Source organism: Mercenaria mercenaria, chromosome 1 (assembly GCF_021730395.1).
Source record: "Mercenaria mercenaria strain notata chromosome 1, MADL_Memer_1, whole genome shotgun sequence".
Classification (NCBI taxonomy): domain Eukaryota; kingdom Metazoa; phylum Mollusca; class Bivalvia; order Venerida; family Veneridae; genus Mercenaria; species Mercenaria mercenaria.
In genome coordinates this window covers 106,329,295-106,345,718 of record NC_069361.1, presented here as the reverse complement: position 1 = coordinate 106,345,718, position 16,424 = coordinate 106,329,295, and the positions used below count along the sequence as shown (strand labels likewise).

General features: G+C 36.3%; 1 protein-coding gene across 1 annotated transcript; it reads left to right on the top strand.

The window, feature by feature from the left end:
* Positions 1 to 304: 304 nt before the first annotated feature.
* LOC123527603 (uncharacterized) lies at positions 305 to 11,460 on the top strand. The gene is made up of 6 exons (XM_045307196.2): positions 305 to 386; positions 857 to 909; positions 2,979 to 3,112; positions 6,216 to 6,383; positions 6,652 to 6,698; positions 11,346 to 11,460. The coding sequence occupies exons 2-6, from the start codon at positions 866 to 868 to the stop codon at positions 11,391 to 11,393; spliced, it is 441 nt and encodes a 146-aa protein (XP_045163131.1). The 5' UTR covers positions 305 to 386; positions 857 to 865; the 3' UTR covers positions 11,394 to 11,460.
* The last annotated feature ends 4,964 nt before the right edge of the window (positions 11,461 to 16,424 follow it).

The window sequence follows — 16,424 nt, the reverse complement described above, 5'->3', positions numbered from 1 at the left end:
TAGTTTGTAACCAGACTTTTCTCTTAAACTAAATGATTTGATTAGGACGATGTATTATGATAATTTCATATGTAAAATATCCGATATCGACAATTTTAAATCATACGATAAGAATAATCATAAGCATAGGTATAGGAAAAGAACTTTGAAGCCATTTTTCTAAAGCAAGATGTTTTGGTTACGACATGAGGACAAGTGTTCCTTAATTGATCGTGACTAACCTGCAAAAGCTCTGCAATTGAATGATTTTGTCATGTCAGATGTTTCTATAACGGGCATAAAAAGCTCCGCGAATTGAATCCTGATAACACATGAGCACTATGGGTCATATATAAAAGCCCTTTTCTATTTCAGCACTGTCATAGCGCTTCTGACTCTACATTCAGGTATGTCACATGTTATAATTTTACTAAGATTGATATTTACTGTGATACATTGGGTATTATCAAATATTTTCAACTGACTGTTAAATTACTAAAGAACTTTGTTTCCTTTAAAAATCCGTACAAACAGGACATTTAAAACTGAGGGCTAGATATATATAACAGACGATTTTTTTTCATTACTGAGTGCTTGTCGTAGAGATATAAGAAATAATTCTATCTTGCCGCCAGTATTTGTATACTAGCTTACTGAACAATTTTATTGACGGACACGAAGTTTCACCGACGTAGGTTTTTTTTTGTACAAGTGTTAACGTAATTGTATGTAATTAAAATCAAAATGATTACAACGATTTCTTATAAAGCAGTACTCATATTCCTATAAACTGTATAAACCCCGGTGAATTTCTCAGTGAATGTAAGTCATCATATCAACATGAGCACATACTTATTCCCTTATTCCTCGTATTCAGAGCTACATCATGAAGGTTCTAGTGTTGTTCTTGGCTTCTGCAATCTATGTTGGGTAAGTTTAAATACAAATATAACCATAAAACTTTGTAGTTGGTCCACGGTATTTAAAATTTGTGGTATGTCGTGATTTCAATTTGTACACTACTTAAATATCTTTTAGAAAATATTTATTTGAAAAGTTGAAATATATTTGGTTTTGTTTTGTACTGTATGTGTCCCACTACAAATGATAATTTTGTTGCATAATGAAATATTTTTGTAGTATACCTTTTACATGGATTTAATCCTGTAAAATAGTTATTGCATCTTTGAAAAATATTTGTCAGGGGTATAGTACGCTTACTTGTAACGAGGCACTTGTGCGTGTGCTTTTGTAAGTGTGTGCGTATGTGCATACGTGCAACCTGTAGCCCTATTGAGGGACTCCTGCAGAAGATTGCAGGTAATCTTTAGTTGGAGAATAGTGCAAAATACAGAAAACGCTGTAATTCCAGAAGATTCCCTGGTTCATTAGCGCGCAAGATTTAAAGCATCGTCACACGGGACTCCTAGTCTAATAACAGTAATTTCAGTTGGAAGTTCTGGGGTTCGAACTCTCGACCCTTGGTTTCCTAGTGAGATAGTGTTACCACTGGTCCACTTCGTCTGCTCTGAGTCATGGCTGTTTGTTTTTTGTTGATTTCATTCTTATTTGATAACGCTGCGCTGCGTAGTTGTGGCCGTTTCCGGACAAACTAATCAATCGTAGGCCCAGCGAAATTTGAATTTTGAGACCCGATATCAAATACAGGTCGGTGCCTGGATGTATTCCAAATTGTAATTAATGTGGGGCCTTACTTCAAAGCCCAGGTGTTATTTTTAGAACATGTCTGGGTATTGGTGGAGGTATTATTATTTTGTTTTTTGCAATGTTTTAGCTGTTACTTTTGGATGGATTTGTCAAAAGTTCCAAGAGGCTAAATAATTAAATAATACAAAATGTTTAATGTTGTTTATTTGGAGTTGTTAATTAGCAAAATCATCCCGCGGATCCCTTCCTGGCTTGCACACAAAACATACAATAGGACAACTGCCACGAACCATGAACTGTCTATACCCTACTTTCTACTTTTTATTATAATATTAAAAACATTGAATAAATATAAACATATTTAAAAACGCGGGATTAAAAACCATGGCATGGCTGCTTCCTTGCTGAGGCTATATATACGGCAACCGTTTAAATAACATTTCCGCACGGCACGTGGTCACACGGATTTAAGGACTGTTTTATATAATGCAACATCAACATTTGAGTTATCCTGTCTGGCCATAAGTGAAATTATCTTAGTTCGTACGTAAAACGTTTTTTTCGTATTCATTTAGACAATTGATGCACCTACATCTTTTCTAATAAGTCGGTTATTCTTAATGATTTCTACAGCTACAGCAGAAGAGTGTTGAAGTAAATGAAAATTTTCTGTCAAAATGGTGAAAATTACAGTTACAAAATACGATCTCTATAGCAAGTTTAGAGATCGTGCGGACGAACAGACGAAATTTATACAACGGTAGAAATCACCGTACAGGGTATCCCGTCATAGTTTCGACAGCATAAAGAGTCTTGCTGCCGTGCAAAGAAGATTATACTGGCAGTGGTTTAGAAACACGGCTGCCATGAGAATAATATGCATTTTTGTATCCACTGAAATTAAATTACGTAAATGTGTTAAACTTACTTATAGTTTCGACCGTAAACGCATGTGGGCGACGCCTGCTTATGAATGTTAATTATTTTAGTTGGAGAATATTGCAAGATAAAGAAGACATCTAAATTGAAGAAAAAGAGCATGTTTGCAAGGTACTCCGAATGTTAGCAGTTTCAGATGAAATAGTCGACACTAGGGGGCCGACACATTGTTTCGTAGTAAGACATCTTTCCTCTTCTGACATCTTATAGACATGGTTGCCGTGCGGCAACTTGGACTATTGAATACAAACATACTGTGGCAACATAAAGTCTGACTTAATTTGAGATAAGAAGAATATAATTCTATTGAAAGACAACCAATCTATTTGAATATTTTATAAGATTTAAATACAGACATAGTTCAGTGTCTTAAATTTCACATTATATCCTAGGGCAAATCAACATCATGATTTAGCAACTGTTGCTCATATGGTGGTAGCCGATGCAGACACTAATCATGATGGTGCCATATCGGTCGAGGAGCTAAAACATGAGCTTATTGCAAAATGGGACCGTGACGCTAACCGTGAGTACTTGGCGATATATTAGCCTCAATCGACCAACAATGCTGTCTCTTATCAACTTAGCCATAATCTTATATCTTTAATGTCAAGGTTGATGAACAAAGACCCCAGTTTGATTATTTGTGAACGTATTTCGTTCAAATTTTGAATATGAATATGTTAGACTTACTTTCCCGTTATTCAATCCCTATTTAATAAACATATAGGTAAATAACTTAACCAATAAAAATATCACTGTAAAATCCAAATTCACAAACTGGCTTATATTAACGCAAAATTTTGACAATGTGAAAAGTCACTGAATTAGAGAACAGTTTGTACGTCCTAGAAATTAATACCACGTGTCCTCCCATGGCTCTCACAACTGCCTCATCGTAACACGTATATATATAGTTACAGATGACCCATTGGGGGAATATTCCTACATTCCAGCACAGGGGCAAAAAACTCGGACAACCTGTAAAGAAAATAACGCAACATTAAAATTTCACCGATAAATGTACAATTCAGATGTACATTTGTATTATAATTTATTGTGAATATATTCATTTTGTGTATATTTGCAGTCAAAATATCGTTATATAAATAAAATCCGATTTACATACGTGTCTGAGTGAATGCCCGGCTTGCAACATGCCGATTGCGCGACCACGCTCTTGGATATTCATCCTAACAATTACAATATTAATAAATTATGTTGTTTTCCGGGTGAATAGAATTTTGCATCAACTAAATGAATATAAAGTTTATTTTCTTTGCTTACCAACATTTCATCGTGCTGAAAGTGTTGAAATCGTGCACGTACCAGACACAAAACTGCTGGATCGTCACGGTTGAAATATTTTATAGGGGATCGATCCCTCTACGGTAACATGCGACATACGGTAACATCAAGAAATAGTAATATTCGTCATAAATGGACATCCTATTCCCTTGATAATATTGAAAGGACGCGGTCATGCTTTTCACGGACTATTTTGATTGGTTCGCTACGATTTGTCGCGAAACGACGCTGATTGGCTGAAACGTTTTACCTGTAATGTAACCAAACCATAAATATCGGCGAAATGTGCCAGAGGTTCATCCGGGGAACCACGGTAAACCTCTGGTATGCGAGAATGCAAAATACGAACTGATAAATAAATTGCATTTATTTAAGTTATTCGCTGATATTTTACTGTTGTTAGGAGTTATTTAAAATTGTTTCAAATAACCGACTTAATCGGCTCTAAGGTCAAAATATTTTGAAAGGAGGATACTAATAACTCATCTCAAAACACCATTGAGAGGATAAATAAAATGAACATTTGTGTATGTTTTGACAATTATTTATACGGGATTTCACAATTTTTCAATGTCAGCGATACTTTCTATTACATATTATGAGTATGTATATGGATAAATTCACCGGACTTGTACGCGATTAGCTTTAAAAAACATTTCTCAAAGATACTCCTAAAAACTAAGTGTTGTGCTAGCGTATAAACTGAGAGGCCGCCGGCCGTGATTTCGGACATGAAGGGGGAATATCATGAAGATGACTGATCTAACGAAGTTGTTAGTAACATTTGAAAACAAATAGATTCCTACTGTTACGGGCATACCCGGTAACTCGTAGGTGGATTTGACTTCAGCAAGTTCAGTTATCGTACTGCTTTGTGTAATTTAATGCAAAAAAAAAAAATAACCAATTCTGAATTTTCAAGACTTTTGCTTTTGTTATTAAACGTGTACTTATCTTACATTTTATTTAAAGAATGGACATTGAACATCATGTGTCGAAAGAATTTTTGCGATTCTATCAAACATTAAAATTCCCCCCCCCCCCCACACCCACACACTAAAAGTAGTGTACTTCAGAAGCTTTTGAAGTGAAATTTAGCTTTAAATTTTGAGACTTTGAGAGAAAAATAAATGCATTTATTAGTGAACTGTGACGATCTTCAGTGTTTCTGACTATTTGAAATGATGAAGTAGTCATCCGAGTTTACTAAATCAAATGCTGCATTATTTTTTTTTTGTAATTTTTCGAGAATAATTTTGGAAAGATCGCAATTTTTTGGTAATTTTGCTGAAAATTAGTTTATTTAAACCACTTGTTTTAAATGCAGCATTCATTTTCTAGCACCTCAAATAGGTTTCTTCTCAAAACAGCAAAACAAAAACAAAAAAAAAAAAACAACAACAAAAAAAAAAAAAAAAAGAAAAAAAAAAAAAAAAAAAAAAAGCTATGTATAATTGTAAACACCGCAAATAATCACTGTTTTCTATATAAAAACATATTCAATTCGTAACCAACCCATCTTTTCATAATACCGAGATACCTTATCTTTGATTTATTTTAAATATTTGCTACAGATGTTATGAAATTATAGCTCAATGATACATACACATACCTATTATATTTAAGCCTGACAAGAAATGCAATATTCTATATAATTAAAAGGGTTTGTACTTTTGGCTAATTTTACTAAGTTCGGTGCCTTTACAGTAATGTACATTCTATAAGCAAAATTATGAAAATGATTACAAAATTTCGCCATTTTACAGACATTCAATATGACATATCTCAAAAAGTATAAAAGTTATATAAATAATCTTTACACTATTGTGTTGCCAAAGATGTGGGCTTTTCAGCTAATGTAAATTCAAGAGAAAAGGAATGGAAATATAAATTCACCAGAACCCCCTACGAGTTTGCGAGTTTGCTCCGAAGGCACAACCAACAGCTCTGAAATCTTTTGTCCTCCACTTTTGATTCATGTGGGGAAGTTGTCAGTAACTTGCGGAAAATATGTCAGAATTTATATGGAATCCAGGCACACTGATTAAGTTAACTGACCTTCCTGAAAAACTGTTGAAAGCAATCAAACAAACACACTGGTATGAAATGCAGCAAATTAATTACCCTTCATACCGCCAACATTTGCTGCATTTAGTAAGGCAAATGTTTTAGATACTTGAAAAAATGATATCAACAAAACATGTTAAGTTAAAGGAATACACAACATTTTGCATTCCATTATGTTTATTTATTACAAATAGGAGATTGATTTAAAACACGTACAAATGATCAAGCTGAATCCCAGAATGATCTTCTTACAGCAACTGACATGCGTGTGTCAAAACATGACTTCTTGACGCAATGGACGGCACGTTATGGGGATTTCCACCATGATGCCAGTGTGTTCTTTGACAAGCTTGACACAAATAAAGACGGCCAACTGTCGGAAAGTGATTTATTATTCCACATATTCACTTTGGACCCAGATCGTAAGATTATTTTTAAAATACGCTAAAATCCATAAACCTTAACATTTTGTCGCAAATATTTTCTTTATTTTGTAAATTAGTTAACATTCATTTGTAAAACTTTGTTAAGTTTTATTAAATTTTCTCTTATGGCAACTAAAAGTAAATTTCATCGTATTTGTCAAAATGAAAATAAAAAGATAACTATTGACATTATTAAAAGGAAATGAATATATGTTTTAATACTTTAAAGTACTCTCAAACCTCTCTTTCTATTTTCTGTTTGCAGTGAATGGTTTAGTGACACCTCAAGAATTCGAAGCCTTTATCATGAAGGTTAGATTGAATTTATTGTTTTTCAAAACATACTTTTAACCGGTAGTTAAGTTTAAATGCCTTATTGATCATTATATTACTTTTTTGTGGCATCCGTTAGTCGCGTCGACTATGGAGTTGTGCCCTCAGAGATGGTGGATGAGCATCGTCTTCTGTGACTGTAGAGTCCAATTTTAGATGCACATGTTCTTTGACAGCCCTGACATTATCAGACTGATGCTTGTGTGTGTTGTCGCGTCGGTGGCTGTTTTTTCTTCTGGCTCGCCTGTCATCGCTTGCCTTATAGCGTTTTCTACATGCTTTAGACCAAGGTCCACATGTTGTCTCTACTGAGATGTGTCATTGGCGATCTCTTCCCAAGATTCGGTGTCCATATTGCAGGCCTTCATATCACGCTTACAAACGTCCCTGAATCTAAGCTGTGGACGACCTCTGTTTCTTGCCCCTGTGGCAAGCTCACCACAAAGAAGGAGGTCCTTTAGGATCCGTCCATCCTCCATCCTGCGAACGTGGCCAAGCCAGCGAAGACGTTGCTGGCGTAGCAGTGTGTACATGGATGGGAGACTTCGTTGTGTGTGACTTTGTCATGCCAATGGATTCCAAGGATTCTGCGTATGCACCTGAGATGGAACACTTGTAGCTTTTTTTCTTTAGAGGCGTAAGCCACCCAGGACTAGCTGCCGTAAAGAGGAGTACTTAGGACATAGGCTTCATAGATCTTGGTTTTAGCTGTGACATGTTTATTTTCCCAGACTCTCTTTGTGAGCTTGGCTGGAGTAATCGATGCCTTACAAATTCTTTTGTTCCACTTCTAAAGAGAGATTGTCTGATGCAGTGGAGCGTAGGTATTTGAAGTGATTTACGACTACCAGGTCGTTCTCTTTGACTTTAATACGTGGTAGGCTTGGTGTTGCTTGACCCATAATTTGTGTCTTTTTCTTGCTGATTGTGAGGCTGAATAGGTCACAGGCCTTCGAAAACCTGTCCATGAGTCTCTGGAGCCCTTCTTGGTTGAGAGCGGCGAGGGCGGCATCATCTGCGAATAACATGTCCCTGATGAGAATGTCCTGATCTTTGTCTTGGCACGAAGTCTTGCTGCAATGAAGAGGCGGCCATCTGATCATGTGTGTAGGTAAACGCCATCTGTTGATGAGCCAAATGCGTGCTTCAAGAGAAGAGAGAAGAATATCCCAAAAAGGGTAGGGGCAAGCACACACCCTTGTTGTACTCCGCTGTTGGGTTGCTGAGGCATTGTAGTCTTTGTTAGTGACAAAGGTGTTTACAAAGAGGCTTACAAAGTTTGCTGAACGATCTAGGTTTGTTGTCATGCTGACATCTATGCGTGGTTTCCCCTCTTGCTTGGTTCCGTGAAACCTTTTTGTCAGGAGCTTTACTTTACAGCAGTGGTCGGTATCACAGTCCGCGCTATGATAGGACCTGGATGTGCTTGAGAAGTCGCTTTCTGGTAAGGATGAGGTCGAGCTGGTGCCAATGCTTGGACCTTGGATGTTGCAATGACTGTGCTGTGGTGAGGTTTGGTACCGAAGAAGGTTTTTGTGATGCACAGGTCATGGTATGAGTTTCAGTAACCGTTGACCGTTATCATTGCAGTTTCTAACACCAAAACTACCAAGGCAAGTAGGTCAGGATTCGTTGTCGTTACTCACACGTGCACTGAAGCCACCCAGGACCATGAGTTCCCCTTGCTGCGAGAATCCTTTAATGACTGTATAAGTCATCTTTTACGTCATCGCTAGCCATGAGTGTTGGGGCATATGTGCAGAGCAAGTTGATGGTGTTGAGCTGCAAAATGATAAAGCGTTCTGTGGCTGAATGTCCAAGTTGTACCTTGTCAAACAGCATATTCCTGACAGCAAATCCAAAACCTTGTTCGCCTGAATCTTCTTCATGTTTTCCTTGACAAAAGAATGTAAATCTGACTCCTTAATGCAACCCGACTCTATAAGTCTAGTCTCATGGAGAGCAGCTATGAAGACGCAACAATTTATTGTTTATGATGGTAGTTTTACGGGGATCAGAGATTGACTGCAAGCTCAAAATAAGCCAGTCATCATGGTCCTGACATTCCAACCCCCAAGCCTGTGTGTTGGATACTTCTTTCTCTTTCTGTTGTTGTTGTTGTTTGGTGCGCATTTACTGTTCACTTGTCAGAGTTTTCTTAAGCCCCATGCACCCAATGAGGCAGGCGGACAGTGGCGGGACAGCACCTTGTTCGCCGAGGGCTGCTCAGCTTAAGGCGGGCGGTAGCTATCCAGTGAATTTAAAACCTCTCCCACCGTCAGAAATTACCCCTGGCGCCACGCTGTACGCCAATTTAGCTTAGACTTATCACCGGTGACAGTCATTTCCTGATGTTGATTCTACGTTGAGAAACGTAGCTGGAGTTCCCTCTCCAGCCAGGCAGAAGCCTGGGCAGTTCTATGGAGAAAATGAGTTGCCCAATCATCAGAATTCCCCTATCGGTCTAGCTAGTGATGTCCAGAGGAATGGTGAAGCCATTACGTATGGTACCAGGTCGACTGCAGGAGTTGCCGGAAGGGTTCCTAATGACGAGATCCAACCGCCTTAGGGGCTTTAATCCGGATTTAGTTTCAGGGTTTACTCCCTTAGCCTTTGGCTGTCTCCAGTCTTCCACAAGGCAGTGGAGCTATTTGACCCATAGTTGGTGATCTGTTCGTGGGCATTAGAGCGTGTCCACACGCCGGTGGGCCTGGCATGCCGCACGTCTAGGGACAGATCTTCGCCGAGTTATTTGACCCATAACTGGGGGCCTGTGCATGGGAATCGGGACATGTCCACGCACCGGTGTTATATTACTATATCCTCTATAATTACTTAAAAAAAGTTAATTAAAGTGTTATCAATTTACAGCCTTGATATTGTAATACTTATTAGTTCTCTACCGGTGGAACAACGGAGGGGACTATAGGAATGGCATCCATCAGTCTGTCCGTCCGCAAATATGGATCCTGCAATTACTCTAAAAGTATTCAATATAGGTTCATGAATAGAGGGCAATATGTAGATTATGCACGTACATGACTTATCTTAGTATTGCACACAAATCTTCACAATGATGAGACAATGAGTCGCATACATTATCTATGCGTGTAGGTCAAGGTCACTATAAAAGGTAAGGGTAGATTTTCCGGAAGCACAGAACACCCAAAGTAGAGTCAAAGAGCCTTGCATCGAAAAGAAGGTCCAAAACAAAAAGAAATTATAGTTTGTGTTTCTTAGCACCAAAATGTCTTGAAGCATTTTAGTCCCTACCGATGTAACACTGGAGGGGACTATACGAATGCCATCCGTCCATCTGTCTTTTCATCCGTCCACCTGTCCGTCCGCAAGTCTTCATCCTGCAGTTACTCATACAGCATCTGTTACCATTAACTATAAGGGACAAACACTAACAAAGTTTTCCACCGGTAGGGGACTTCAGTATTGCCATTGCAATACTCGGTTACTTGTCTTTTATCCTTAGAAGGGTTGGCACATATTTTTACAATCTCGCCAGGCATACGTATGTTTTTGACAACATAGAAAATGACGTCAGACGACCTTCAGCTTTTTTTTCGGAAATAAAGAAAATGAAAGTGTACAGGCTAAACTTGAAAACGATAGGCGCAAATACATTGGTATATAGTCAGGGTTCACACGCAAAGGTCATTCCGTCTAAATGTATGCGCGTGGACTTCTTTCGTTTTGCTAATGGGGAGTAAATTTTCAGCACTTTCTTACGATTTGAAAATACCTTGGCTTTAGCACGACATATAAGTTTTTCATCTAGGGAAAAATATTTGCACTCGGAAAAATGGTACATTTGAATTTTTGAAACTTTGGCAAATTGTTGAAAAGGTCCTTTGTATGTCTAAAATGTCAGTATATGCCTCAGATGACAGATATTTCCGTAATTGAGAGCTGCAGACCTAGTCATTTCAGAAATATTTTCAAAATAAATTCCGTGTTATAAATGTTGCTTCTACGGAAGCATGAAAGGGCTATCATAGGCTAATACGTTTAGTACGTTACGTCTACAAAAAGGATATTTGTCATAGACTTCTATATTGTCTAAAATAATAAAAGATATAAACAATCCACACGAATCAATACTCTTGAATAAGTTTAACAACTTCTTCCATATGGTAAGAGTGTATTACCTAATACGGTGATTATTGTAGATCTACCAAGACCCAGTCAGAGTTGATTATTGCCCGAATAAAAGTTAAAATGTAGTTCTTAATTTCTTCTCTATAGACTGACAATTATGTTAAGGTATAAGCCCATCCCTCTAGGCATCATATTCACATGACGAATTGGCGTGAGACAATACATCTGAAATCAATTTGCCTCCACCGCCGATTTATGTTGGAACATATGCTGAGTTTGTTGCATAAAGTATGTTAGTTATGGTTTGCAATCCAAGACTATTGAATAAGTAAATTGACCGCCGTTACGTTGTTTGATTTCCGTGTGACAACATTTTCGATTATTTCGTCTGATACATTCTAGAATTTTTTATTACTTATTAACAAAATATAGGGACTGAAAATTCATTCGCAGTTTTTCTGTTGTGAGCAGTCGACGTTTTATTTTACATGATTTGTATTTTTCTCCTTTTTACAGAATCATCCCTGTGGGCACCATGGTAAATTTGGTTGTGGAACTGCATAACAAGATTGTTATGTTTCAAATATGAGCATTCATTACGTAAATGAGCAGATTAAATTGTCAACAAATATTGATATTTTTAGTTTTCTACTTCCCTAACCACAATACTTTTTATCAAGTACATGTATGAAAATAAAGAAAACCCTACTGGATCAAAACCAAAATATTTCAATATTACAAACATATCAAATGATTATGACATTTTGAACCGGGTATATTTTGCTCCATTTTAGTTTGCTCGCCAGCGCTAACACAAATTTTATACTTAAAGGTAATCAACGTGATGAAGGCACTGAAACTGGTGTGAAGCTGAAAAAATAGGTAGCTGATGGAAATGTTGATTTGATGGCATCAATTTTCATAATAGCTCTTATGTCAGAAAGGTCCTCTGTAGTGTATTTTCAAGTTGACATGACCCGTACAAGTGTATCTTCTGAATTACCCTGCAGGTTGGGTTAAAGTAGCTATCCATTTTGATCTGGGATTGTTCCATATATTAAAAAGGTAATATAAAAGGTAACTGCATATAGATTCCTCTATTATAATGCATTTAAGCTTGTGGTGGGTTACTTAATAATGAGAACAATCATCGCAATCTTGAAATATTAATCAAATTTGTTAGTTAACATCAATATAGAAGAAAAAGGAAGAAGAGTTTAAAGGAATGATTATTTTTCTAGATAATATAACAAAAGTTGTAGCAAAACAAAAAATGCTACAAGTTAAATAATTCTAACATATCATGACAATTTTGTAAATGTCAGTGTTGCAAATGTTCAAAAATACCATTAGTAGCACTCGAAACTGAATACAATACAAAACAGGCAATTTCAGGTTAATGTCGTCAAATGTATTAATGGAAATAGGAATTTAAATAATATCTGTTCTTTTTTCTCCTGAAAAGTGTTTCACTATCGTTCAAATGCATATCATTATATGACTCAGGATACGCCTTGGTGATATAATTCCTTCGCGTGTGAAGTCCAAAGAATGATTTTTTTTCAAAGATAAAATCACTGTTTGGGATATATTATTTCTTCAGAACCAACTAACAATTCTTTTACAAATGATTATTATACAATATTTAGTACATAGTGAAATATAGGTCACTGCAATATAGGTCATTGTTCTAATTGTTTTTCAAAGGATCAGAACTTCTCATTACTAATTCAGTGCAAAATCGTTTCGTATTTTTTCACTTACTTTCAAGGGTTGGGATTTCAAATTTGCTCCAGACAAGATAAGAATGACTTCTTTTAGCTCTGGGGGAGTCTAAGATTAACCACATTCAGATAGCACTGCGCCCCACATAGAGGCCAGAACCAAGAAAACTCAGAGAATAACAGAAAAAAGAGCTGGCTTATCACAGAGCGTTTGACCATTTGAGATCCTTTAATTAAATTTTCTAAGTTAAAAAATGGCAACATATTATAAAATGTAAGCCAGAGATATGGTACAGAATGGAAATTTTATGATTCCATAGACGTACGAAGAGTTTGAAAGCATTCAGTATAATAGATTCTGAGAAAACCGGCTTACATGCAAACGTTCATAAAACTTCTATGTTAATTAATTAAAGAGGTAATAATTTTGACGAAATTTATGCTAGAGTTATATTACTTGTTCTGTTTGGTCATCTGATGATGTAAAAGCCATGTGTGAAGCGTAAGCGCATTCATCCTAGAAGTTTTAGAAAAAAAAACACAAGCTTTCATGCAAATCTTAAACCAAACATTTTGAGTTATAAAGGAGTAGAATTTTGATATAATAAAAGTTAGAATTATGTCATACAACTCCTGTGATCTTTTTATATAAATGACTTGCAAGAAGTCTTAAAGTATTTGGCTTAGGAGGTTCTGAGAAACCTGTCTATATTGCAAAACAATCATTAAAACTTAAGTCAAAAAGGGGAATACTAGTAGTTTAAACAAAATTGCTATGCCATTTGTCCTTTGAGATCATTAATGATGCCGAAGACGTACAAAGTTTGAAAGCATTTGGCCATGTTTGGTTTTGATGAAATTGGTACGGTACCTGTGAGCTATATAGACACTGACCCTGGTACCTATGGAATAGCCAAAACTTGCGCGGTTTATCGTCTGATATACCTCAGTTCATAATTCATAGAACTTTTACTACCTATTTTGGGAACAAGTATCTGAGTTTTGAGATGTAAAATTGGCCAAATTGGGAAAAAATCATTGAAAAAATTTGGAAATATTTTGTACGTATTTATGTACATAATATGCCAAAAAGAGCTGATTTATGCATAAGAAATTTTAATGATTGTTCTGTTATTATACATAGTATGAACTATGTTCTGTTCTTATTACTTTCTGACTGAAACTCAGGGGGTTAAAGCTCTGACGGAGACAACTTCAAGTGTTCAACATCAAAGTCTCTTAAATTTCCAAGGATGATTTCTAAGATTGGCAACATGACAAATTTCTGGATTCTCTGATACGTGTTAAGTGTCTAGACTGACACGAACATTACTAGGGGACATGCATGTATCTTTTCCCCAAAGGATACAAGATATAGTGTACCTCTGGTAATTTTTCGTAATTTACTTCTGCAATATTTCGAACTGTGTGACATTTGTTTCGTTGTAAGGATTATCTCCCCTGTACAGACCGCTAACGGTAGAAAACGAATGTTCCGAATGAATAATGCTTTGGGAAAGGACCCGAAAGTCGGAGCCGTTAGGCAGAAAAAGACTTATTTCAAGTGCGCAGGAATTTAATCCCAAGGACGCTAGCCCAAGTGGTTAAACATCCATGCCGCTGAGTGATGAACCATGGAAAACCAGAATAAACCACAAGAAGACCTAACATGTTAAAATTGATTCTAACATGCCCATTAAAACAAGGTGATACAAATTCTGCAAATCTGCTTTCATAATGGGATGTCATGCTGCTATCTGACGTCATTCTTGACCGACTAGACGATTGGCTAGACGTTTGACTAGACCGGCTAAACTTTCGAATATTTATTTTTATAGTACTTTGAAAGTGCCAAGTTCAAAATTAAGAATATTGAATTAGTCTTCATTGGTAAACTCTATGCGCAGTTATTATTTTATTTATCGTCTTTCTCTCAGTCATCTAAAAATGTAAAATGTATTATAATTCTCTCAGCAAAACTTAACTTACTCTGACTCAAATACAAAGTTTTTTTCCCAAAGAACAACAGGTTCTCTATCTCAGAATATCTTTTTCCATTAAATTTTCACATTTTACTCGAACCTTTAACCTTCACAGAACAGTTTTAACCATGAATTTATTTCAAGGATTTTGGATGCTGCATTACAGATTTTACATGTTATTTTCATTTGTGGTTTGACACTCTATCGCAATGGTAACAAATTGTTTCGCAACTTATTATTTTCCACCTCTTTGTGGCAGTCGCATATTCTATTTGTACTTTCTTGTTCTTGTATCCAGCAACCACGACTCCATTCAAATAGATCTGTAGTATTCAAAAGATAAGAATTTATAACACTTTTTATTTGATCAATCACATGTCTCCTTATTCCATCGCTAGATATTTGCCCAAGTTTGTAACAATGTTTCTATTTTTCCGTATCTGTTATAGGATTTTTCATCTTCATTCTTTATTTCATCTAAAGTGCAGGATAATTTTGCTGCAATCATAGAATCACCAGATTCTTTTCCGTTTCTATATAAATTATAATGCTTTGGGGAAAAATGAATATAGCAGCTTAAGGTGAACAGATACTTCGGCTCTTTCAGATTATTTTGTACATAGAAGGTAATTCTTAGAGAGCGCTTATATGTAACTTAATGCCCTTGTTCAAAGTTAATAATGTTGCTTGCTGTCATTGTATCCGTTCAATTTGAAGTCCTTCATATGTATTTTCAAGAGGCAATGCAAAGTTTGATTGCCCTTGTCCGTCCGAATTTGTTTCGTGCATATCTTAAAAAGCATTTGACCCAGGGTCAGCAAACCCCACAGGATTGTCATTCAGCATACAAAGTAGTTCTGACGCTATTTTTGTTTTCTGATGGTCGCGTCCATAAAGTTATGGCGAAACCCCATTTGGTTACCCAACCAGTATCAAACCGCAACATCTCGCACAGTCTCTCGTGAGAAACTGATGACGTCATGCAACAGTTCAGAGCACTTGGTTATTTTTGAAAATCAAGATCAAAATTTTACCTATTTATGAACTTAATTTAACTTTAAACATAACCATTTTTGATTAAATTCATAAAAATCATACCTTAGAAGGTTTATGTTCGCAGAAAAGGTCAGTAAATAATGATTCTATATCGCCTTTTGGTTTTCAAAATGAAGAGTACCCTGATCAGGTGACAGCTGCAATGGCGGACAAAATATTGCAGACAGGGGTACCAATTAGAAACTTGTGTGTATTACTTGTGTTCAAATTATGTTGCATGGATTATTTTAGCCAGATCAAAAGAAAAATGGATTAGAAATATTTTAAAGTAAAAGGTTAGTCTATTGCGTTTCATTTGTTGAAATTATAGCGTGACATACTTCTGGCACGATTCCTGGTTAGGTTTCAATACGGGATTCGTTTCAGCGCAGAGATCCGTAACAGCATATAAACATCTCTAAGCTGAATATTTCTAGCTACATACGAAGCTATGTACCTGTTGTTTTAATTGGAGGTCCATACAGCCAGGCCAGAGTTAGGGCCCTTGACTTAGTCAAACATATGTATAAAAGGGGTCTGGAAGCTTGTGTCGCATGTATCTCAAAAGGTATTTAACCTAGGATTATGACACACTATTGACATACTGTTCAGTATGTGAAGTTATGCACCTGGTGTTATATTTGAGATTTTACTCAGCCAGTCCAGAGTTATGGCTTTACTAAGTGCTTAAAATGTTGTTATGCATATGTCTTAAAATATTTGACCTTGAGTCATGAAACCATGCGGGAATATTATTAAGCGTGTGAAATTTTGCACCTGTCTTTTTTTTTTATTTCACTTTGCAAGACATGAGTTATGGCCCTTGACTTAGTAAAAAATGCAAAATGGCATAA